The 24,582-nt window shown below is 43.2% G+C and overlaps 2 protein-coding genes across 5 annotated transcripts in view; one reads left to right on the top strand and one right to left on the bottom strand.

Moving 5' to 3' along the window:
* LOC124250195 (basic proline-rich protein-like) overlaps positions 1–1,121 on the top strand; it is a 1,642-nt gene extending 521 nt beyond the window's left edge. The window contains exon 2 of the mRNA XM_046682032.1: positions 14–1,121. Coding sequence (XP_046537988.1) covers positions 14–1,121 — 1,108 coding nt within the window. The remainder of the gene's footprint in view (positions 1–13) is intronic.
* Positions 1–24,582, bottom strand: part of CHD9 (chromodomain helicase DNA binding protein 9) — a 228,453-nt gene that overhangs the window by 177,792 nt on the left and 26,079 nt on the right. For 3 of the 4 annotated variants that reach the window (XM_046684200.1, XM_046684199.1, XM_046684197.1), the window contains exon 1: positions 79–306. The exons of the other annotated variant lie outside the window; for it this stretch is intronic. The gene's annotated coding sequence lies outside the window, so the exon portion shown is untranslated. Of the gene's footprint in view, positions 1–78; positions 307–24,582 lie in introns of those variants that run through there. 4 annotated transcript variants of the gene reach the window in all.

The raw sequence follows: 24,582 nt of genomic DNA, 5'->3' as shown, positions 1-24,582 counted from the left end.
CGCCCCCGGGCAGGCCCCTCACCCCCCGCGGCCCGGCCCGGCCCGACCCCCGGTCGAGCGGCGGCGGCACGTACTCACCGCCGCCCGCGGGCTCCCCGGCTTCGCCATGGCTGAGGCGCCCCCGCCGCCCCCCGCCTCGACCGAGACTGACACGCGCGGCTGGCCGGGCGGGGGCGGCCTCCGGCGACCACCCAGCTGACAGAACCCGCCCCCGCCTCTCTCCACCAGTTGAGCAGCGGCCGCTGCCCCGAGGCGCCCCCGAGCTTCCTCCTCCCGCCTCGGCGGCGGGTGGCAGCGCCGGGCGGCGGCGGCACTTACCGGTGGCGCGGCCAGGCCCCCCTGTCAGCGCGGGGCCGGGCGGGAGAGGAGGGAGGAGGGAAGGGGCACCGCCTCCCCGCGCCGCCGCGCACCCGCTGATTGGCCCCGTTCACTCCCCCAGCGCGACCCCACCAGCCCCTGCGAGCGGCACTCCGGCAGCACCGGCGCGCCATTTGCATATTTGTGCCCGCGCCGCTGATTGGCCCGGGCTCGGAGGGGCGGCTGTGACCGCGGCCGCTCCCGCCGCCGCTCCGGCCGCGTCGGGCGACCCCGGGGGGAGGATGCCCCTCTCCGCGCCCTTGCCCTCGCGGCGGGGCCCGACCGCGGGCGGAGGGCGGCGGGAGGCGGAGTCGCCGCCCTGCTCCAACATGGCCCCGCCGCGCCGCCGACCCAATCGCCGCTGCGGTTACTCCAGCAGCCCCGGGCGGCCTCGGGGCGGGGAAGTGCTGGGGCCGGGCGCCCTCTGGCCGGAGCGCGGGGCAGTGCAGTGGCCCGGGCTCCCCTCGCCGCCCAGTCGCGGCCGCCACGTCAGGCCGCGCCCTCGCGGCGGCCTCTCCCTCCCCGCCGCCCCGCCGCCACGTCAGTCCCGCCAGGCACGCCCGGGCCGCGCGCTGACCAGTGGCGGGGTCGCCGCCGAGGTCACTCACGCGCTGTGCATCTCCCCGCCAGCCCGGGACCGCCGAGGAACGACGAGGCTTTTCAAACGGCCGTGGTTTCGGACCCACGTTCTCCTTTCATGCCGCGACCCGGATGACACAGCCTGTGCCGTGAAATCGGGAGCCAGGAGAGTGCCGCGGCGATGATGCAGCGATTCCGTCCAGGTGCCGAGCACCTGCCGCGGAGAAGGCCCCGGGGAGACGCAGCCCCGAGTCCTGATCTAGACAGAGCGCGCGGGTCTCAAGAGCGGACAGCTGGGGCTGACACCTCGTCTCCCCGAGGTTCCGGCCCCCGTTCTAAACTGCACAGCTATGAGAGGAAAGAAAGAACAAACGAAAAAAGGAAACAAACAAAAAAAAGACGGAGAGGGCGACACTGGTCCGGGAGGAGGGGGCATACTGGAAAACCACTGGCCCACGAACGTGTACGGACACCTGGGTTCCCTCTTGCTCTGTCAGTAATTAACTGAGTGACCTACATTATATCATAACATGACCCAGGGCCTCGGTTTTCCCTTCTGTAAAATGAAGGGGCTGGACAAATTTTCTAAAAGCCTTCTAGCTCTAAAATTCTATGGGACTCTTTTTCAGGCCCTGAGCTGGCTTTAATACCTAACTAAAGCTTTAAAATCCGTATCAGAATGAGAGAGACAAAATAATCGAATGTTAGAACTCCAGTCAGTCCACCTTATGGTTGTTCAAAACTGTTTACAGTTGCAAATCCAGAGTGGGTGATATTTAACATCCACCTTACAGTTGACAGAAATCTCTTGAATTTCCGTCTCCCCAAAGAAGCATAGAGCAATGTCACTGTGCTTGTTTATGCCTGACCAGCATGGAATGGCTGCGGTATACAGAGAGCTAGTTGCCAAGTAATTTCATTCTTCATATTCCCCATGAAGGCCCTCCAGGGTAGATAACACATTTCTGTTTAGCTGAGATACTGAAGGGGCTGGGAGGAAACCCTGCTGAGAGAGAAGTTACAAGTACAGCTTTGATTCCCCTCAAGGATACTTAATAACAACCACATACTAGGATAAGAATGCACAGAAACAGTTCATCTCCGAGCTCCCTACACTACTTCTCATTTAAATATTGCTTTAGTCTGCAAATTCAACCTGTTGAGTCCAACTTAAGGCCAGTAGCATCTCATTTTTCTGGCATCATGGGAGAATAAAAAAATTCCATGTAAATGAAAACTTTAGCTACTTTACAGAACTTTTCTCCCCAAGAAAACTTGTTTTCAATACAGCCCTTTGAAAATTACTTTCACTTGGTGATTAAGGAGCATCATTATCAACATTATTGTATTCTGTCAAGACTAATGAATGCCCTCAGAAGTATGTAGATCTATTTGTCCCTATAATAAATGGCCTCTACAATGCTGTTTTTATGATTATTTTAAACTGACATCTGCCTTTTTATATGTCTCCTTTCTTACTCTGGGCTGACACTTCTCCATTCTTCAACCTAACCTTCTTTCCTTTTTTTTTTTAATGCTTCTCTTCTCCAATGAATTTAGACATAGATAAACTTTCATTAGTTTAGACACTCACATTTTAAGTAAAGATTTTCTGTGGGGTCTTCCTGTCGGTTAAGTACATGAGTTTTTGTGACATCTATTTTGACTGCTCAGTGACTGGTTTTCTCTTATTTCTTAAATCTTAGTGGTATTTTGGCAACTAAGATTTCTGAATATGTGCACTCTGGAAAAGCTATTGAAAAGGATAGCTCTACACCCAGAATTTAGAAGCTAGATCAGAAATACTACCCATTGCAATTTAAATTAATAAGAATCAATATCATCAACAACATCAGAATCTAGCAATATTGGGGCCAGCCCCATTGCCTAGTAGTTAAGTTCAGCATGCTCCGCTTCAGTGGCCTGGGTTCACAGGTTCAGATCCCGGGTGCAGACCTACACCACTCATCAGCTATGCTGTGGCAGCGACCCACATAAAAAATAGAGGAAGAGTGGCACAGGTGTTAGCTCAGGGCTAATCTTCCTCAAGCCAAAAAAGAGAAAGACTGGCAACAGATGTTAGCTCAGGGCAAATCTTCCTCAGGGGAAAAAAAAAATCTAGCAACACTGGCCTAGTATTTCCATCAGGCAATGGAATGTACAGAGTCAGGTGGTCTCAGTGCTCTCCCAGTCTTCCTATCCCACTCTAGAGTAAAAATGGCTACATTCTTACCCAATGCCTTTCAAACCAAAAAGACTCTCTATCTGCAAACACAATGATTCCAGTCACTAGGAAGCCTGTGCTCTGGCTGTCTATGGAGAACAGAGAGCGGTTTTCCATACCCTGAATGAAGCACTCTACAAGGGTGTCCAATAGGTGCCATGTACTGAAATCCAACTAGACTTTGCATGAAGCACTCTACAAGGGTGTCCAATAGGTGCCACTTACTGAAATCTAACTAGACCCAGGCACTGTGTTAAGAGTTTATATTTGTTATGTCATTTTACCTTCACAACCAGTCTGTGAGGAAGGGATTATTTTTCCCATTTTACAGATGAAGAGGGTCCAAAATCTTGCCCTGGTTACACAATCATCGAGTGGCAGAGATAGGACACAAACTTAGAACTGATTGATCCTAAAGCCTATACCTATTAACCATTATACTACATCCTTCCCTTCAGCCCTAGTTTCCAATTCTACATTTATCAAGCAACCTTTTAGTAACTAATTTGGCACCTTGTAAGTGGGAATTCCCTGTACAGGCATTTTGGTAGAGGCCACCAAAAAAGCAATATCCCAAAATGTATATATCAAGCTTGGCATTTTCTTGCAAGTTTGAGGAATATGAACCAATGTTCTGGTACCTGTTCACTTTTGGGGGAACTGATACAATCAAGATCCTAAACCTGCAAGACTAAGGATTACACCCTACCTCAGTGAGAACTGTAGTAGTGATACCCACAGAACAGTCAAAACAACCTTGAAAAAGAAGAAAGTTGGAAGACTCACACCTGCTGATTTAAAAACTCACCACAAAGCCACAGTGACTGAGAAAGTGTGATACTGGCATAAGGATAGACAGATGGATCAATGGACTAGAATAGAGAGCCTAGAAAAAAAACCTTTACATTTATGGTCCATTGATTTTCAACAAAAGTGCCAAGACATTTAAATCGAGAAAGACAACTGGATATACAAATGCTAGAGAATGAAGCTGGATCCCTACCTCACGCTATACACAAAAAAATAAATCAAAAGGGATCATAGACCTAAATGTAAGAGGTAAAACTATAAAACTCTAAGAGGAAAACATAGGAACAAATCTTCTGGATCTTGGGTTAGGCAACGGTTTCTTATACATGACACCAAAAGCACAAGCAACAAAATATAAATTGGACTTGATTAAAATTAAAAACTTGCACAAGCAACAAAGAAAAAATAGATAAATTGAACACGAAAATAGAACACCTTTTGTGCTTCAAAGGACACCATTAAGAAAGTGCAAAGACAGACACCAGAATGACAGAAAATATTTGCAAATTGTATATCTGATAAGAGTCTAGTATCCAGAATGTATAAAGAGCTCTTACAACTCAACAATAAAAAGACAAATAACCCAATTTAAAAATGGGCAAAGTCACTCTCGCCACTCCTATTCAACACAGTACTCAAGGTTTTGGCCAGAGCAATTAGGCAAGAAAAAGAAATAAAAGGTATCCAAATTGGAAAGGAAGAAGTGAAACTCTTGCTCTTTGCAGACAACATGATGCTACATATAGAAAACATTAAAGAATCCACCAGAGGGGCTGACCCCGTGGATGAGTGGTTAAGTTTGCATGCTTCGGCAGCCCAGGGTTTAGCTGGTTCAGATCCTGGACACAGAATTAGCACCACTCATCAAGCCATGCTGAGGCGGCATCCCACAAACCAGAGCCAGAAAGACCTACAACTAGAATATACAACTATGTACTGCAGGGCTTTGGGGAGAAGAAAAAGAAGAAAGGCAAAAGATGTTAGTTCAGGGCCAATCTTTAAAAAAAAAAAAAAAAGAACCCACCAGAAAGCTATTAGAAATAATCAACAACTACAGCAAAGTTGCAGGGTAAAAAATCAACTTACAAAAATCAGTTGCATTTCTATACACTAATAATGAACTACCAGAAAGAGAACTCAAGAATACAATCCCATTTACAATCACAACAAAGAGAATAAAATATCTAGGAATAAATATAACCAAGAAGGTGAAAGATCTATACACTGAAAACTATAAGACATTATTGAAAGAACTGATGATGACATAAAGAAATGGAAAGATATTCTATGCACATGGATTGGAAGAAGAAACATAGTTAAAATATCCATACTACCTAAAGCAATCTACAGATTCAATGCAATCCCAATCAGAATCCCAATGACAGTCTTCACAGAAATAGACCAAAAAATCCTAAAATTTATGTGGAACAACAAAAGACCCTGAATAGCCAAAGAAAACCTGAGAAAAAAGAAAAAAGCTGGAGGTATCACAATCCCTTACTTCAAAATATAATACAAAGCTATAGTAATCAAAACAGCACGGTACTGGCACAAAAACAGACACACAGATCAATGGAACAGAACTGAAAGCCCAGAAATAAAACCATACATCTATGGACAGCTAATCTTCGACAAAGGAGCCAAGAACATACAATAGAGAAAGGAAAGTCTCTTCAATAAATGGTGTTGGGAAAACTGGACAGCTGCATGCAAAAGAATAAAAGTAGACCATTATCTTATACCATGCGCAAAAATTAACTCAAAATGGATTAAAGATTGAATGTAAGACCTGAAACCATAAAACTCCTGGAAGAAAATATAGACAGTGCACTCTTTGACATCGGTCTCAGCAGCACCTTTTCAAATACCATTTCTACTTAGGCAAGGGAAACAAAAGAAAAAATAAACAAATGGGACTACATCAGACTAAAAAGCTTCTGCAAGGCAAAGGAAATCATAAACAAACCAAAAGGCAACTCACCAACTGGGAGAAAATATTTACAAATCATATAACTGACAAGGGGTTAATTTCCAACATATATAAAGAACACATACAGCTCAACAACAAAAAGACAAACAACCCAATCAAAAAATGGGCAGAGGATATGAACAGACATCTTTCCAAAGAAGATATACAGATGGCCAACAGGCACATGAAAAGATATTCGATGTCACTAATGATTAGAGAAATGCAAATCAAAACTACAATGAGATATCACCTCACACTCATCAGAATGGCTATAATTAACAAGATGAGAAATAATAAGTGTTGGAGAGGATGTGGAGAAAAGAGAATCCTCATTCACTGCTAGTGGGAATGCAAACTGGTGCAGCCACTACGGAAAACAGTAGGAGATGTCTCAAAAAATTAAAAAGAGAAATACTATATGATCCAGCTATCCCAGTACTGGGTATTTATGAAAAGAACATGAAATCAACAATAAAAAGAGATCAATGCCCGCCTATGTTCAATGCAGCATTATTCACAATAGTTAAGACATGGAAGCAACCCAAGTCCCCATCAACTGATGAATGGATAAAGAAGATGTGATATATACAATGCAATACTACTCAGCCATAAAAAAAGACAAAATCGTCCCATTTGCAACAACATGGATGGACCTTGAGGGTATAAGGGTATAAGCAAAATAAGCTAGACAGAGAAAGACAAAGACAGTATGATTTCACTTATATGAGGAAGATAGACAGATAAAGAGAACAGATTAGTGGTTACTAGAGGGGAAAGGGGTTAAGGGATGGGTGAAAGGGGCAAAGGGCACATATGTATGGTGATGGATAAAAACTAGACTATTGGTGGTGAGCACGATGCAGTCTATACAGAGATTTATAAATAATAATGTACACCTGAAATTACACAATGTTATAAACCAACATGAACTCAATAAAATTTTTTTAAAAGACAGCAAAAAAATTTTTTAATTAAAAACAATGGGCAAAGTATTTTCGAATGGACATTTCTCCAATGAAGTTATATAAATAGCCAATACGCACATGAAAAGCTGCAAAACATCATTACTTATTAAAGAAATGCAAATCAAAACCACAATGAGATACCATTTCACATCCATTAGGATGGCTATAATAAAAAAGACAGGCGGGGGGCCGGCCTGGTGGCACACTGGTTAAGTTCACATGTTAGGCTTCGGCGGCCTGGGGTTCGCAGGTTCGGATCCTGGGTGCGGACATGGCACCGCTTGGCAAGCCATGCTGTGGTAGGCATCCCACATATAAAGTAGAGGAAGATGGACGCAGATGTTAGCTCAGGGCTAATCTTTCTCAAAAAAAGTAAATTAAATAAATAAAAAAATAAAATAAAAGGCAATAACAAGTGTTGATGAGGATATGGAGAAATTGGAACCCTCATACATTGCTGGTGGGAATGTAAAATGGTACAAGCCATTTTGGAAACAGTTCTTTGAAAAGTTAAAACATAGTTATTGACCCAGCAACCCAAAAGAAATGAAAACATATGTCCACACAAAAACTTGCATACAAATGTTCATAGCAGCACTATTCATAATAGCCCAAAAGCAGAAACAACCCAAATGTTGAACGGATAAACAAAAGTGGTATATCCCTTCTATGGAAAATTATTCAGCCACCAAAAGCATTAAGTGCTGACACATACTACAAAACAGGGATGAACTTTGAAACATTATGCAGAGTGATAAAAGCCAGATACAAAAGGCCACATTGTATGATTCCATTTATATGAAAGGTCCTGAATAAGCAAACCTTTAGAGACACAAAGTAGATTAGTGGATGCCTAGGGCTGGGTTGGAGGGGAGGGGATGAATAATGGAGAATGATTGCTAATAGGTACTTTTTGGGGGTGATGAAAGTGTTCTAAAATTAGACTGTGGTGATGGTTGCACAACTCTGTGGATATACTAAACACCAGTGAAGTGCAAATTTTTTGGTAAGTAAGTACTATCTCAATAAAGCTATTAAAAAAAGTGATGCCTAGCCAGCAACTTCCAACTTTGTTATAGTATTACATTCACTGAATCCATATATATACATATACATATATATACATACATATATGAACATATGTTGAGACAAAAGGAACAGACATTTTCAGTATATTTATCAAATTAGTTACGCAGCAAATAATTTTTTAAAATCTGAAGATTATTGCAGTGGCACTATTATTTCTCATATTGGGCTCACCAGTTTTGTGACTTCGGTATAATTTACTTAATTTACAAGCATTTAAATACCTACACCATGTATATGTACCAGGCTGGGTGCTATGTCAGCTTCAGAAGAAGGGATTATTATTCCCATATAAAAATAATAAATTATTAATAATAAATATTGAACAAATGTGCGTGTATAAAACACCTTCTTACTCATACTTACTGACATTCATTCACAGGTTGAAGCACTAAAAAAAATGTTCTTTCACAGACCAACAATAAGTACTTATAAATGTTAAGATATGCTTTTTTCATCTTTACACATTTTATGTAGATTCATAATTTAAATGTTTTATGGCTCATTCTATTATGGAATAGAACATGCTTTCCATCTTACTGCAATAATGAATAGTAGCTTGAAGAGCGGAGACACTTTTCCACTCTAGGAAAAGAATCTGAGAGGAACTTTAGTTGATTCGGTAGTGAATAAAAAGCAACTTCACGTTAGCCCCTGGGAGCTGTGAAATTGCCTTCACTGGGTGAAGACATAGGTTCTTTCCAGAGCAGGAGTGAAGGGATCACTAGAAAGCACTTTAGGCTTCTTTTTCAGGCTCCTGTTCAAGCAAATAGAAAGAGGGCTAGGTAGGCTTTAACTATAGCTTAGAGCACCTCCAAGATCATTTAAAAGCATGTTCAGCACTACTTTCAAATCTAGAGGCTGCTGCTAACAACACCCAAAGGATGTGTTCAGCCAGGCGGTCGCTCTTCAGACTCCTCCTCTTAGGCCTATTTAATCAGAGACAGATCTCAGAGTCACTCAGTTTTATCTAGTTTATCCCCTGCTTTTAGCCAGGAATGTACTTCAAAGCATGATCCTGACTTGACAGTTCAAGTCTTCCACTGTTCTGCTTTTATAAACAGTTGCTTGTGCTAATCTTAAAAGGTCTTCAGGAAAAAGAGGTTTTGCTGTTTTCCTTGGTAAGACATCCCTGAGCATCACTCTCTGTGTGCATCTGCTTCTCTTTGGGTAAGGGAAGCACTCCTGGAGAAGTTACATCTAAATCAGCTTTGGAGTTTCTACAGTTTCCATCAGTCCTTAGGCTGTGTGGTATAGATCAGACATAGCTTTTTAGGCACCACAATACCTGCCACGAGGTGAAAGGACCATATCTATCTTGTTCATTGTATTCCTAGCACCTCACACTGTACCTGACACTTCACAGATACTCTTTAAATATTTGTTGAATGAATTCACTTTTTATTTATTTTTTTCTAAAGATTGGCACCTGAGCTAACAACTGTTGCCAATCTTTTATTTTTTTCCTGCTTTTTCTCCCCAAATCCCCCCAGTACATAGTTGTATATTCCAGTTGTGGGTACTTCTAGCTGTGGCATCTGGGATGCCACCTCAACGTGGCCTGATGAGCAATGCCATGTCCATGCCCAGGTTCTAAACCAGCAAAACCCTGGGCCGCAGAAGCGGAGCGTATGACCTTAACCACTCGGCCATGGGGCCAGCCCCAGACACGTATTTTTCTAATCAACTGGTCTGTTTTATAGGTATTATGGGCATCTTATTTCAAGAAGAAACGCATCCTGGTGCAATTTAAATCCATCTTGTCTAGTTCAAGTTTCAAAAAAGAAAATTGCACCAGGTTTAACCTCTGAATATTTCTTAACTTGTTTTTCCTCACTAGTTATAGTCCTGACTATAATTTGGTCACCATCTTTCTGTGATCCCATTGGCTAGGTTTCACAGTCCTACTTATGTCTTGGGAAGAGCTTATAAAACTCATATATTACCATTAGGAATAAAATAAATCTTTTAACAATTACTACAATCTTTTTTTTGTTGTTGTTTTAAATAACTGGGTGAGTTTTTTTCTTGCCTCATATGGATTTCTTAAGAAGGGCTTTCTTGGGGCTGGCCTAGTGGCACTGTGGTTAAGTGTGCACGTTCTGCTTCGGCAGACTGGGGTTCGCCAGTTCGGATCCTGGTGCTGACCTATGCACCGCTTATCAAGCCATGCTGTGGCAGGCATCCCATATATAAAGTAGAGCAAGATGGGCATGGATGTTAGCTCAGGCCCAGTCTTCCTCAGCAAAAAGAGGAGGATGGGTGGCAGATGTTAGTCCAGGGCTAATCTTCCTCAAAAAAATAAATAAATGAAAAGAAGGGCTTTCTCATTATCTTTTGAAGCACTCCTATTTTATCAGGACATCATTATCATCTCCTATGTAAAAGCATTTGGGGGTTATTGGAATTCTTGGACATTTTGGTTAAGGATGCATATTACTTACAGTTGTTTTCTTCACATAGAACTCCATGGCTCATTTTATAGAGGATGAGTAACAACATGCCAACCAGGAAAATTAAGTCCAGAATATATGATTGAAAAAATTTTTAAATTTAAGAGCAGAGGGACCTTAAAAAGTTTTGCTGAAAATCAATCAGTGTAGCTTTTTTCTCCGGTTACCACTAGATGTTAAGCAGTTAGTGACCTTACACAATTTAAACAGAAGGCTTGTGTGAAAACAAGGCAGGGAGCTGGGTCTGTGTAAAAAGTTCATAGAAATATTTAGGTCTCTTACAGGCATATATTTGATTTCTCCAACCTTACAGGTATTAGACAAACATCCCACCTTCCAGAAGGTTTGGTTGAGTGGAGACCTCAGAAACAGTAGGTCAGGGAATGAATATCTTCAAAATGAGGCCAGTTCTGCCACAGTGATAGGCTGTATTCAAGTGATGGTTAGCAACAAGATAAAAGACTAAAGAATTAGGCCAAATCCTCCAGATATCAAATATACAATTGAACTTTTTCCTTTTCATGGTTTATCTCAGTGTCACGCAGGATTACCTAACTTTTTCTCATAGTCAGCAATTTTTGGCTAATACTATGGCGCCTTCTTCACCCACCACAGAGTACTCTGGCTCCTAGAGGATACTCCTCTGGGTTTCCTTTGCAGAGCATGCACTATTTGGAAAGAACACACAGAGAGATTTGTGTAAACTATAAGAAAAGCCAGGCTGGCGCTTGCTCGCTATCTGCCACTCCTCTTTCTAGATAAACGAAAGTGACTGCAGTCTTTTCTGTTCCTCAAACACACCACTCTCCTTGTCTGGGGACCTTTTCACCTTCTATTCCCTCTGTCTTATCATTGGCGCAAGGTACAGCTGCTCCTTCAGTTCTTGCAAAAAAAGGCTCCTCAGAGAGGCCTTCTTTGACCCCTAATTAGTCAGTTTCCTTCTTAACACTTATCACAGTCCTGTTTGTGTGTTTATTCTGTCACCACCCACTAGAAAAAAAGCATCTGGAGGCAGAGACAGGCTCATCTTGTTCCTGGAAGTATGCCCAGCACCTAGAACACAGGTGCTCAATAACTGTGTATTATACACCAAATGAACTGTTTGCCCAACATACCTGTAATACTCTGGCAGAAAGAACTGCTGTCATTCGGGGTTATCCCACTTGGTTTTGAAGAAGACACTGGAAGCCTCTATCAGAGATTCTCAAAACTTACTGCAATTAGAATCACCTGGGAAACTTAAAAATTATCTTTGCTTAGACCTAGGCGTGAGGGCTCTCAGGCATCAGTATGTTTTAAAAGCTCTTTGTGTAATTGCTTGTCCAGCCAAGGTAGAAAAATACTGCTCTAAGTGACCCAGGACTCAATATTACCTGACTACTGAGTTCTTACCCTCGAGGTGAGTCCTTCCTGTGTCACTTCTGTTAGGGCAACCCGAAGCTTCTTTAGACTACTCTGTGGTTTCTAAATACCTGCCTCATTATCACGAAGAGGCAGAATTAGGCACAAACCAGATGAAAAATTGACCTTGCAGGAAAGAGAACAGGCATCTAGGTAACCTGGGTTCCTTCATTAGGACCTGTTCTGAGAGCCTCAGACTAAAGGGGGAAAGTTCAGCACCCTTCGCTCTTCCTTCTAAAGGAAAGTCAGGAACAAAGCCCTCATTTAGCTGTAGAGGATAGAGGCAATCAATCAATCAAGTACTTGAGCTGCAAATCAAACTAAAAACAAAGCTCCCAAAGGAAAGAAGTGTCCAAATTCCATCGTCTTCTCTGGAGGAAACAGAGACCAAGTAGTGGTGCGCTCAGAAACACTTGTCCATATTTTTTGTTATGGCAAACTCTAAGCTTTAAGGCCTTACTTAGAACAAGGACCTCTACTTTTTTTTTAAGGAAAAACAATGGTTATTGATTTTTTTCTCAAGCCATTCAATTAATGAACTGGCTTTTTTTCTTTATTGTTCAACTCACCATTAGAGATGTTAACAAAAAATAGGTTAATGCTGAAAGTCAATTGGTTTCCCCTCTGGTTAGAAAAGCCAGAAGACTACAATAAAACGGAGGACACAAGATTAGAAATAGAAATATCTGAGTTACAGTCCAGCCCCTACCACTTGCCAAATGAATGAGTGATCAGCAACTTTTGTTGCCTGTGAAATGAGAATCATAACACCTATGCTGTCTGCCTCACATTGTTAATGTTTCTTACAGATAATGTCCGCAACCATTCTCTGAAAATGTGTGCAAATGAAAACTACTGGTTTTCTGTCTTACAGGTGAACTTTAAAGAAAAAAAAAAATCCAGTGGTTACAGTAATTAGAAACATTGACTTAGGATATACTATGTGCCCAGCAAAGTGCTGAACAAAAAGACTGTCCACAAGCAATACTTGCTTTGTGACACACTCTCGGCATATCCCCACCATTAGGGAAATTGACTCTGTTAGATCAGAGCAGTAGGTAGATGGACAGAGAAAGCAATTTCCTTTGCAGCAGGAGAAACTCAGCTAAGCCAAGTGCAGAAATAACATGGAAAAATCCACTATTCATTCCCCAAAGTCTGTTTCCACCCCTAGATCTAAAGTTCCTTTCATTCCCCACTGAAGATGTCCAGGCCACGGAAGGGACTATTTAAATTCAGAGGCCCTCTTATCAGTCAAGATGAGGGCAACAAACTTGAACAGCTGTGAGTTAACAAGCTTCCATTCAAGGCTTTCAGGAGATAAGGGGATCTGGAAAGTTGAAAGTTGAAAGCAGGTTTGCAGGTGATGCTAGGACAGCTTAAAACAAAAGAACTCCCTTCCAACCTCTGAAGGCTAGAAGCAACCTTAGAGGTTGGTTGAGAAAGTGCTGGGACAGGTATGGGCTGGAATGCTGTGTGGTCCACGCAAGTCTTTAACCTCACCTAGCCTTAGCTTCCTTATTTATTAGTAAAATAGAGACAAAAATATCTCCTTTGCAATGTTAATAATCTGAAGCTTAGAGATGACATACATAAAGTCATCACATATTAGATTATCAATAAATTATAGCTAATTTTTAAATGTCAGTTGAGCGGTTTTCAGACTTGAATGGCAGAGCACCTGGAAGTTGCAGATCACTGTGAAATGCTGATATAATTTACCAAATCACCTAACTAGGAAACGGTTTTTTAGAAGCAAATACAATTATATTGTATATGAGCAATATAATATCACAAAAAAGAATACATCCGTTCTCCAAAACAAAGAAAGAAAATCCCCCAAAACAAGGTACTGAAATGGGTAATGTGTGAGAATCTTCCCATAATATTGGTTGGCTACTTGTTGACTTGACCGATGCCTGAGGTTGGCGCCAGCAGCAATGGTAACCAGACAAGCAGTGGCAGGCACAGGGCGAAAAGACCTACCATTCAGATTAGCTGCAGGCTTCACAGAGTTTGCAAACCTCTCCTAATAACACCTTACACTAAAGCTGATAAAATAATTCAATGACTCTGAAACGTTTTTGAAAGCGGGAAATTCTTCACAAAGATTTTTTTTGTTTTTTGATTTGGCAGAAGCTCAAGAATTAAAACACAGAAAAGCAGAGGCCCCAAAGAGAAAACAGAACAAAGGCTCAGCTGCCTTCTGCCAGCCCTGGGATCCCCCGCCCTTCCCCACCCCTCAAAGGCATCTCTGAAGACTCCTGGGCTTGCGGGGGCACATTTTGAAAACCCTTAAGTCCAGCCCCTCATTCTGCTGATAAACCCCAAGAGGCTGAGAGATCTACCGAAGGCGGTACAGTGAGTTTGCAAGAGAACCAAGACTAGGACCTAGGCCTCGACTTCCCAGTTCAGCATTTTCTCCCACCCCACCAGGACTACTCAGATGCGACTCGTTTCTCCAAAATAACCCATTGGCTAAATAGATGAGGCAGATCTTGGCGCAGGGGTCAACTCCCTAAAAAAATCTATCTTCTCAAACTGTCAGGTTGATCAGCTGTCTCTCCTTTGCCTACCTTTCCTATCATGTTCCATGCTGTACCAAAATTATCCGTTTATGTCAGAGATCATAAATTGACCTGCACAGTCTACCTATCTGGAATTAGTTGCCAACATTTAAAAATCAGAAGATTAGGCCTAAAAATTTGGATTTCCAGCTTCTCTTGAAAAATAAGAAAGTCTAGCAACACTGACCTCTCATACCCAATTGATAACAATCCCAAGAGCTGAGTAGAGGATGCACTCCCCAGGGTGGCACAGTCTCCACCAGTCCCTTCCTGTGTGTCCATTACTGTCTTCCCTGTGGGCATTTGAGTTTTGCCCCATGGTCCAAAGCTTATGTCTATAGAAGCATTTTTGAGAATTGAACTTATAGGAACAAAGGTAAACCTAAGATACAGATATAGGGGACAATCTAATTTCAAAAGATGAGGCAAATGCCATCATAAATAATGCTGCTTTCCTGCCTTGATTAAGCAGGAAACTTTCAGAGTTTCCTGACTCGTTTATTTTTCTGAGGGCTATTAAATTAACCATAGACTAATAGAGCTACAAGTGCCAGAAGCGCTTTCCTGTGTGTCCCCATTTATACCACTATCTACAGCACGACTCCAAACGCTCCAAGGCCCTCAGGAGATGCATTATTAAACCACTCATCAGCCTGTTTCCTGCATCCAGGGCACCTCAGTCAGCACTACGGTTAGGAAGAACTGGCTGAGAGCCCCAGGATCTGCCCCAGGACTGGGCAGCGTGGGCACGGGGGAGAAACAGGAGCAATTCTTAAGGAGCAGTTCAGTCCAGCAGTGGCCATCAGGCTCCCACGTCACATTCTTCCTCCCTGCACTTCCCAAGATGCGTTATCTCCACATAAACTTCCTCCTGTTCAATCACCTCACCCTCCTTGCTCGTTAGAACTTAAAATATCAGATAAACAAATTCACACAGAAGTTTTAATAGTTGATAACTAAATATTTTTACTTTAGCATTTTAACCTAAAAGAGTATATTACTAAAAATAGAATTTTAGGGATCATGAATAGTTGGTGAAAAGAACATTTGGAGATAAAAATAACTTAGCCCCTAATTATGCCGCAAAGGAGGAGGTTTATTTACTTTACCCGAAGGGCCACCATTGTATCACCTTCCCTCCACCAGGGCTTTGTTCAAACGCTACTTTTTCACTGAAGCTTTCCGTAACCACTTTAAATCAAAACTGTGACCCTCCCTCCTGCACCCCACTCTCGCTATGGCATTCCCCGCTTTATTTTTCTCCATACCACTTAGCACCATATGATATACTATGTTTTACTCATTTATTTTTTCTCTACCTCCACTAGAACACAAGCTCCACGGAATAAGGCTTCTTGTCTGTCCACTCCATCCTCAGCGCTGTGGCAGTGCTGGCCCATGGTGGTTGTCAATAGATGTCTGTTAAATAAATGAACCTGTTATGCCCAAGGCCCAAGGGTGACAATTATTTCAATAGTGAACAGACACAAAGTAGAACTTCTTGATGAGGAGAGTGACTATGTATTTTAAAGTTGGAAGGGGGCTCATAAGTTTTGATGTTGTCTTTCCTTTATGTATGTATCTTTTGGAACGAACATACACATTTCCTTTCCTAAAGATTTTCAAGGATGAGATACATTCTTTTAAAACAAAAGTCTAGAAGAGATGTAGGGCAGTCGATCTGGGAAGCAGGATGCTGAATGAGATGATTTTTTTTCCCAAAATGCTATAGTATAACCACACCATATGTAAGGTGTGGGTGTGGCGTGTGGTGGTGGTGGGGTGTGAGTGTGTGTACCCATAATATGGCAGTTGCATCTTTAACTAGATTATGAACCTTTCTTCTTTTCCTTTGGGCTAACAGTGATGGAGTTCAGCCCTTTATCTGAAATGTGTCCTAGTAAATACATGTAATAAGACCTAATTTGAGAAAGCAGCAGAGGATGTTCCTGGCTACTTACCTCTGCAGCACTGCCTTCCAGCTGTCCTTGGGGAAATAGCTGTTAATCGTTTTTTTGGTGGTATTTATACCTTTTTACTATGCTTCTTTGAATTCCTCAAATAGCACACTTGGAAAACTTTGGTTCATTTCCCAAATACAAACATCATGAAGCCTGAACTTTCTGGTTCAAGTGTTCTAACCTGGCACCAAGGCCAGAACACAAATTGATGGATCCCAGACCACTTTGGAGTCATGGTGGCAACACACGTGCTATTTGTATTGAATTAACTGGCCAGCATGCCGAGCAGTGGTGGGCACAGAAGAACAATGAGAAACAGACCACTGCAGCACAAGAAAATAACCCCTTCAGCAAAGTTCCTATCCCTGTTGTGACCAGAGATATCACGAGCGAAAATTCTAAGATCCAGGGGATATAAGATTAGGTTTCCAACCCCAGATCAAAGCAGTATAGAATAGAGACAAGGAATGACCCACCTTCTAAGTACCTAAATTATGCAACTTCCCGGACACAACCTCATAGTACAACCTCAATTCTGGTCTCTATCAAAAGCTGCAACCTATCCTAAAGAATAACATACACAAGGGGCTGGCCCGGTGGTATAGTGGGTAAGTTTGTGTGCTCTACTTTGGTGGCCTGGGGTTTGGATCCTGGGAGAGGACCTGCACACCACTTATCAAGCCACGCTACGGTGGCATCCCACATACAAAACAGAGGAAGACTGGCACAGATGTTAGCTCAGGGCCAATCTTCCTCAAACAAAAAGAGGTGGATTGGCAAGAAATGTTAGCTCAGGGCCAACCTTCCTTACCAAAAAAAAAAAAAAGAGTAACACACATACAAGGTTATTCACTGCAGTACCATCAGTAATGACAAAAGTTTGGAAACAATCCAAGTGACCATCTTAGGGGCCTGGTTAACCAAATTATGGAATATCCATACAATAGAATACAAAAAAATCATTTTTGAAAGATGAGAACACTCTTTATGAACTGAACTAGAATGATTTCAAATGAGAAAACCAAGATGTGGAATAACAGAGTATGCCTTCATGAGGGAAAAAGGCAAAACAAGATTACATACATATACCTCTATTTTCTTGTATACATATAAAATATCTCTGGAAGGGTACATAAGACACTTCTAGAAAAGGGCACTGGATAATGGACAAGGTTTGGGAAAGACTCCTCAACATACATCCTTTTGAATTTTGAACCAAACAAATGTAATTCCTACTCAAAATAAATAAAATTAATATTTTAAAGAGAAAATTAAATGAGATTTTAAAAATTAAGCCTTTCTTAATCTCGGGCATATAGAAAAGAGAGTTCCTTGTAACATTTTTGTACCACTTGCGCAGTTTTGAAATCTTTTTCAAAATAAAAAAGGTTAAAAAAAAAACACAAACCTCTGCTCTGGGGTAAGGAGCAGGGAGCCTCGAGCTAGAGGCTGTCAAGAAGGGGAAGTGCCAAAGATAACGTGCTTGCTTCAGAGGTAGGCTTACACTGGCCTGAGAGCTGAGGGCAGAGTGAAATCCTTTCTTCGCTGCCATCATGAAATGGGCTTCCAACATGGGCAGTGCAGTTTCTGACTGTGCCATCAGAATCAGACAGAACCCTCTCCAATGGAAAATGGCCAACTCCCCCTTGTGTTGGTTAAATACAAGGAGAAGAAAGAAAACGTCAGTTAACCCTTTTCCTCCATGCTTTGGCAACAGAGCATGTAAAACGCCAAACATGCAGGGAAGGACTCGAATGCAGTCAGAGCTCAGATTTTGGAAAAATTCTCTTAGCTGACCCTTGGGAAGAGGGGCAGCCCCTTGAGGACTCAGCAAACAAGGTATTTCCTCTGTGTGGGCTTGGCAAGAGTCCAGGTGCAAGGAAGGCGTTTATAATGAGGGATGCTTCCGAGAGAAGGGAGGGATGTGGAGTCAGAGTCTGCAGATTGGTGTTCCAGTGCTGACTCTACCTCAACGCTTATCACGTGATCTTAATTTTTTCAGCCTGAGTAGCCTCCTCTACAAAATGCAATCATAATCACTGCCTCATCTACCATCCTGGGCTGTAGTGAGGACCACAAGATAAAAAGGGATGCAAAGCATTTTTAAAACTATAAGGCACTAGACGTCAGGTTAATAAATACAAGACAAAATACCTTTTGATGTAATTATGAGGTTTTCAGAGGGGCAGACGTGATCTTTAAGATCAGATATGTCAGAATATTCTAGTCCCTTCATCTACTGTGTGACCTAGGGCAAGTCCCCTACCCTCTCTGAGCCTTACTTTCCTCACTGCAAAATAGGGTCAATGCTACCTACTTAACAAGGTGGCTATGAGAAAAAAAAATTTTTTTTTTGAGGAAGATTAGCCCTGAGCTAACATCTGCGGCCAATCCTCCTCTTTTTGCTGAGGAAGACTGGCCCTGAGCTAACATCCGTGCCCATCTTCCTCTACTTTATATGTGGGACGCCTAACACAGCATGGCTTGCCAAGTGGTGCCATGTCTGCACCCGGGATCTGAACCAGCGAACCCCGGGCTGCCAAAGCGGAATGTGCACACTTAACCGCTGCACCACTGGGCGGGCCCCGGCTATGAGAATTTAAGAGGAGTAACCTATATAAAATGCTGGGCACATAGAGAGATCACAGGTGTGACTTCCCTTCCCACATACCTTGGGTAAAGAATCATGGTCTTAATCAAGAGACACTTCATTCAGTGATTTGCTTCATTCTTCAAACTCTGTAGTATCTGCTTAATTTTTCTGTAAATCTAAAACTGTTCTAAAAAATAAAGTCTATTAATTTAAAAAAATATTTATTGAGAGGGCAGGGGATCAAAACTGGCTACTTCAAAATGTGTCTCTTTGGCTTGATTATTTTTTATTTATTTTTTTAAATATATTTTTTTCTGCTTTTTCTCCTCAAATCCCCCAGTACATAGTTGCATATTTTTAGTTGTGGGTCCTTCTAGTTGTGGCATGTGGGACGCCACCTCAGCATGGCCTGATGAGTGGTGCCATGTCTGCACCCCGGATCTGAACCAGTGAAACCCTGGGCCTCCGCAGTGGAGCATGCAAACTTAACTATTTGGGCACAGGGCCGGCCCCTTGGCTTGATTATTTTTAAGAACAAAGGACTCCAAAAGAAACTTGGACCTTGCCCCTACCTGTCTAAAAGAATTTAAGATGGAAAGCCTGTTTCTGGAAGGAGCTAATACCCTAAGATAACATTATCTAGAGCCAGCCCAGCAAACACTTGTTTAACCCACATTTACACTTCCATCTCCATGTAAATTGCCTTCCTCCCTTTTGAAGCCCCAAACCACTATCTCCAACATCCTCCCTTGTCTTTAGCTGAAAACAGTATTTAAGGTGGCGGCTTTAGGCATTCTGGCGAGTTGCTCAGTTTTCCTGGGTTTCTCCCAGGTATACATGTAATACAGCTTTGTTTGATTTTCTCCTGTTATTCTGTCTCATGTCAATTTAATTTGTAGACCAGCCAGAAGGACCTAGAGGGTAAAGGAATTATCTTCTTCCCTTACAAGAGTGTAGAGTAGAGTGATTGAGAAGAAGGATTCTGGAGCCGGACTGCTTGGGTTTGAATGACAGCTCTGCCACTCACTAGCTGGATGATCTGGGGAAATTTATGTAAGAATTCTGTACTTCAGTTTTCTCATCCATAAGCACTATGTAAATTTTTGCTATTAATACAAAATAATGATAATTCCTGTTTTTTTGGTGAGGAAGATTGGGCCTGAGCTAACATCTGTTGCCAATCTGTCTTTTTTTGCCTGAGGAAGATTGTCCTTGAGCTAACATCAGTGCCAATCTTCCTCTATTTTTTGTAGTTGGGACACTGCCACAGCACGGCTTGATGAGCTGTATGTAGGTCTGCGCCTGGGATCTGAACCTGCAAACCCTGGGCCACCGAAGCAGAGCGAGTGAACTTAACCACTACACCACCAGGCCGGCCCCAGTGATAATTATTTTTATTAGACATTGTACTCATGGGAATACAGTGGTGGACAAGGCAGTTTGAGGGATGCACTCTGAAATCACCTACAGTACCTTAAATGTAGAGAAATTTAGGCCCACAGAGGCTAAGAAATTCCATCAACGCTGCAGAGCTAGTTAGTGAGAGAGGACTAGAAAAGACCAGCCAGTGGGCTGGGCCAGTGGCGTAGTGGTTGGGTTTGTGTGCTCTGCTTTAGTGACCTGGTGTTCTCCAGTTTGGATCCCAGGTGCAGACCTACACACTGCTCATCAGGCCATGCTGAGGTGGCATCCCACATAGAAGAACTAGAAGGACCTACAACTAGGATATACCACTATGTACTGGGGCTTTGGAGAGGATAAAAAAAAAGAGGAATATTAGCAACAGATGTTAGCTCAGGGCCAATCTTCCCCACAGAAAAAAAGAAAAGACAAGACCACCCAGGACTAAATTCCAGATTGCAAGCCACTGTTTCTCCACTGCCCCATGCTGTGCAACCAGATTCAAACCTGGAAAGTGAAGAGCCCTCGAGGTACCAGAGTGGATTCCAGAACGCAATTGGAATTGGCCCAATAATTCAGCACATTCCTGACCTCCACCTTCTTTTCACATCGCATTCCTTATGGTTTTGTTCTTGCCTGGCCAAATGTGGATCTTCCTACACATTTCAGATTTGGAGTTCATGGTGGAGACAACATGGAAATGCCACATCCCCCATACCACTTGCATTTCTTTTAAGCTTATGAATCATAAATATGAAAAAGGGTTGGGTCTCTCAGAGACCAGCCATAAAGGAGCAGATCCAGGTCTGGTGGGGCCTGGGGAGTACAACGCTGGAAGGAAAGGAATACACGAATTAGAAATTAGGGACCAGGCCTTTGAAGGGACCCATGTAAGCAAAGGGCCCTAAAGCTTAAGCATAACTAGCTTTCTGGTAAATCCAGCTCTGCTCCTCTAGTTATCTAATTTCCTTCCTCCTCCTATCCTTTCCTTCTTCCCTTCTTCTTTCCTTCTATCCATCTCATGCGCACTTACCCTGCCACCTAGCACCCACTGTGCACCAGGCATTAACTTCATACGTTTACATTCTGATTAAAAAATTGGAGTACACTCCAATCTGCAGATTGTTACCCAAATTAGGATACATGCACAGCTTTTGAGATAAAAGGATAAAATGATGTATAACCAACCTGTGGGTGGTGTATACAGATGCTCTGGGGGCTGTGTGTTAGACTTGGTAGACCATAATGCAGCCAGAGGCTACAGTGTTCTATTGACATTAGTAAACACACCCAGAGGCAGGCTCTTCTATGTTTGGGACATTCAACCAATAAAATAATCCTCCCAGATGGGAGTGGGGAGTGACTTAACAACTAGAAAAAAGAATATCATATAGTTATGCATAATTATATACAACTAATAGACTATTTTTACACGTCATTCGATGTGATGCTCACGCCATCTGATGAAGCGTGGTTTTATTAAACCCCCATGTGACAGATTGGAGATGGAGGCATACAGTGATTTGCCCGAGTCACAGAGCTGCTAACTGGTAAGGCTAGGCTTTGAAGAAGTGCAGCACCCTTTCTAATTCAACAGGAACTGTGATCTTCAGTTAATATCGCTTTTTACAAGCTTGATGCCAAGGATGAGGCTTAAAGTTTGATTCTGAACTCTTCTCTTTTAATCCCCTTTCCCACAGCACCCCCGTTATCCTCACATCCAAAGGCCACAAAGACTGCACACGCAGACCCTGCACAAAGAACCCACAGACAAAATAAGTAGAGGCCATTTTGTGGCTAACTTTAGCATTGGGACTTGTTCCTTGCAGGGGGGAAGTTTTCTCGGCTGGGATTATCCCGATGAGTCATCCAGGTCTATTCCAGCATTTGCACAGTTTTTCACCTCTCCCTGTCCCCTGTCCCGTGGGCAGCAATATCCCCCAACCCTGGAGCCATTGCATCTGTCCTTCACGGCTCATCCCAGCAGCCAGCTCAGTCAGGGCCTGGCAGGGAGCCACTGAGCCCAGAGCAGGAGGGGAGGAAGCATGTGTCTCCCAGTGGCTGTCAGCTTTCCCAGCTGACTCAACTCACCACCCCCTCCTCCCTTGCCGGGTGCACAGCCTCCAGCCTCCTAACTTTCCATTTTCAGGCCTATTCAGTGCTGGTTCTCTGGTGGTTCCCGTTCTTGGAGGGGGAGCACTCCCTCCCACTGCCTGGGGCGCCTGTCTGCAGCCTGGGGCTGCTGGTAGCATACTCGCTCTGCTGGCCTGGCTGGCCCTCTCTGAGGACAATTAGAATCGGCTGTAATGGAGAGTTTAGAATATAGGTCAAGGTGCTCTCAGAAGGGCCCAGGGGAGGATCACCTGACTGGGAGGTGGGTGACTCAGCGAGAAGGGAAGGGGTGGGAGCGGAATCTCCTAGCCCACAGGGCCTGGAGGAGGAGGTCAAGTTGTCTCCTCTGGCTGAGTGTCAGGGGAGGAGGGATAAAATGACCTCTGGTGACCTATCTAAAGTGAAATCCAAATCCATTCCAGAGCGGGCTGTCACCCTCCGGTAGCTGAAGCCACTCCCAGGTCAAACTGCCACTGTGTCTGTAAAGACCTAATTAGCTGGCTCCCCTGCCAAAGTGGGGAATCCAATGCACAGAACGCTCCTCACTCCCGACTCGTCTGACCCAGGCCCCCTGAAGAAACCGACGCCACCGGTATACCACACAAAGGCAGCCGTCCCTGGGAGAGGCAATTCAGTCTTTCCCCCAATTAATTTTGAATATGAAAATTACTAACCCATTTTATTTTACATCTCCACACGGCAGGGGCCTCCTTTCAAGGGTGCGGCAATGGCTGCAGTTGCTGGAACAGCAGCTGCTCTGTCTGAGCCTCACTTCCTCTGCCTCCAGCTGCAGGTTCCTCCAAGCCAAGCAGGGAGTTTCCTCATTCTTGGGCTTTCGGCTTTGCTAGCCGGCCACCCTCACCTCCCACCCCCCAGCTGCTCACCACCCTCTGTGGGCAGCGCTGCTGGGACTCCCTGGTTCCATGAGTCAGAGCCAGGCTGGAGACAGACAGCAGGCTTCCTTTATTAAATCAGCCTCCTGCCCTGCACACCACAGTGGGAAGCTATAATTACTCGTTTGGCCCGGCTGAGAACTGAGCCACAGCTCGACTTGGAGGGATGGTTCCTGGTCCCTGCATTTATCTCATGCACCCCAGTTTGGGAATCAGCATAATAGCCAGGGGTTCAGGCCTGTCACATACATGTCAGATGTTTTACATATGTAGTGGGGTGCACTGGACCTGGACGCCAATGCAGATTGCTAGAAAAATTGCTATATTAAAGCTGCCAGGAATTTTTTGCTTTGTTTTGTTTTTTAATGCTTCCTGCCTCATTGCCAGTCTTATTTAAGGCAGCCTGCTCATTGTTGATGTTGTTGGTTTTTAAGAGATAAAAGAAAAGGCAACAAAACATTGTTTTGAATCTCCAGGACTGTTTTTATCCTTTAGGTATATAGATACAAAACCTCAGGCCTCCCAAGCCTACAGAAATGTTTGAAACCTGAAAAAAAAAAGCTGGCTCCAAAATGAAAAATAAAACCACAAAATCAAAATACAGTCAATCTCCACTAACTGTTCAATTGAGTATTCATGGCTTCATTCACTCCTTCATTTTTTTCCTGGAAGCACACATTTATCCCATTCATTCAACAAATATTTGTGGAGCTGCTGCTTTGTGCCATGCACCGTTTTAGGCACAAGGGATGCGTAAGTGCTAAAGCGATTAAAGAAACAGATGGAACTAAGCAGACAAATATTCCTGCCCTGTGGGTCAATAACAGGCACAATAATAAGTAAATTATATGGTATGTTAGAGATAATAAGTGTGATTGATGTAAGAAAAAAATAGAGCAGGGTTAGGGGAATTGTTGGTAAAGCAGGAATTCATAAACATCTCGTGACATTTGAGAAGAACTTGTAGGTTAGATCTCAATGAGAGTTCTCAAGTCCACATGATCGCTCAGAAATTATAACCAATCATAAATGAAATGAACTACATTTGACTAGAGTAAAATTATAAAAATCTTTAAGCTTTGTTTATAACCAGAATGTGGGTACATTTTAAATATATTTGATAGGAGATAACTAAAAGTGCCATGGCATCTGTCCCTATCTCCGGTTATGTGTGGGTAGAGGCATTTCATTCAAGTATTTACTGGACACCT

Source organism: Equus quagga, chromosome 13 (genome assembly GCF_021613505.1).
Source record: "Equus quagga isolate Etosha38 chromosome 13, UCLA_HA_Equagga_1.0, whole genome shotgun sequence".
Lineage (NCBI taxonomy): Eukaryota > Metazoa > Chordata > Mammalia > Perissodactyla > Equidae > Equus > Equus quagga.
The sequence above is the reverse complement of the archived record's forward strand: the minus strand, read 5'-3'. Positions and strand labels throughout refer to the sequence as shown.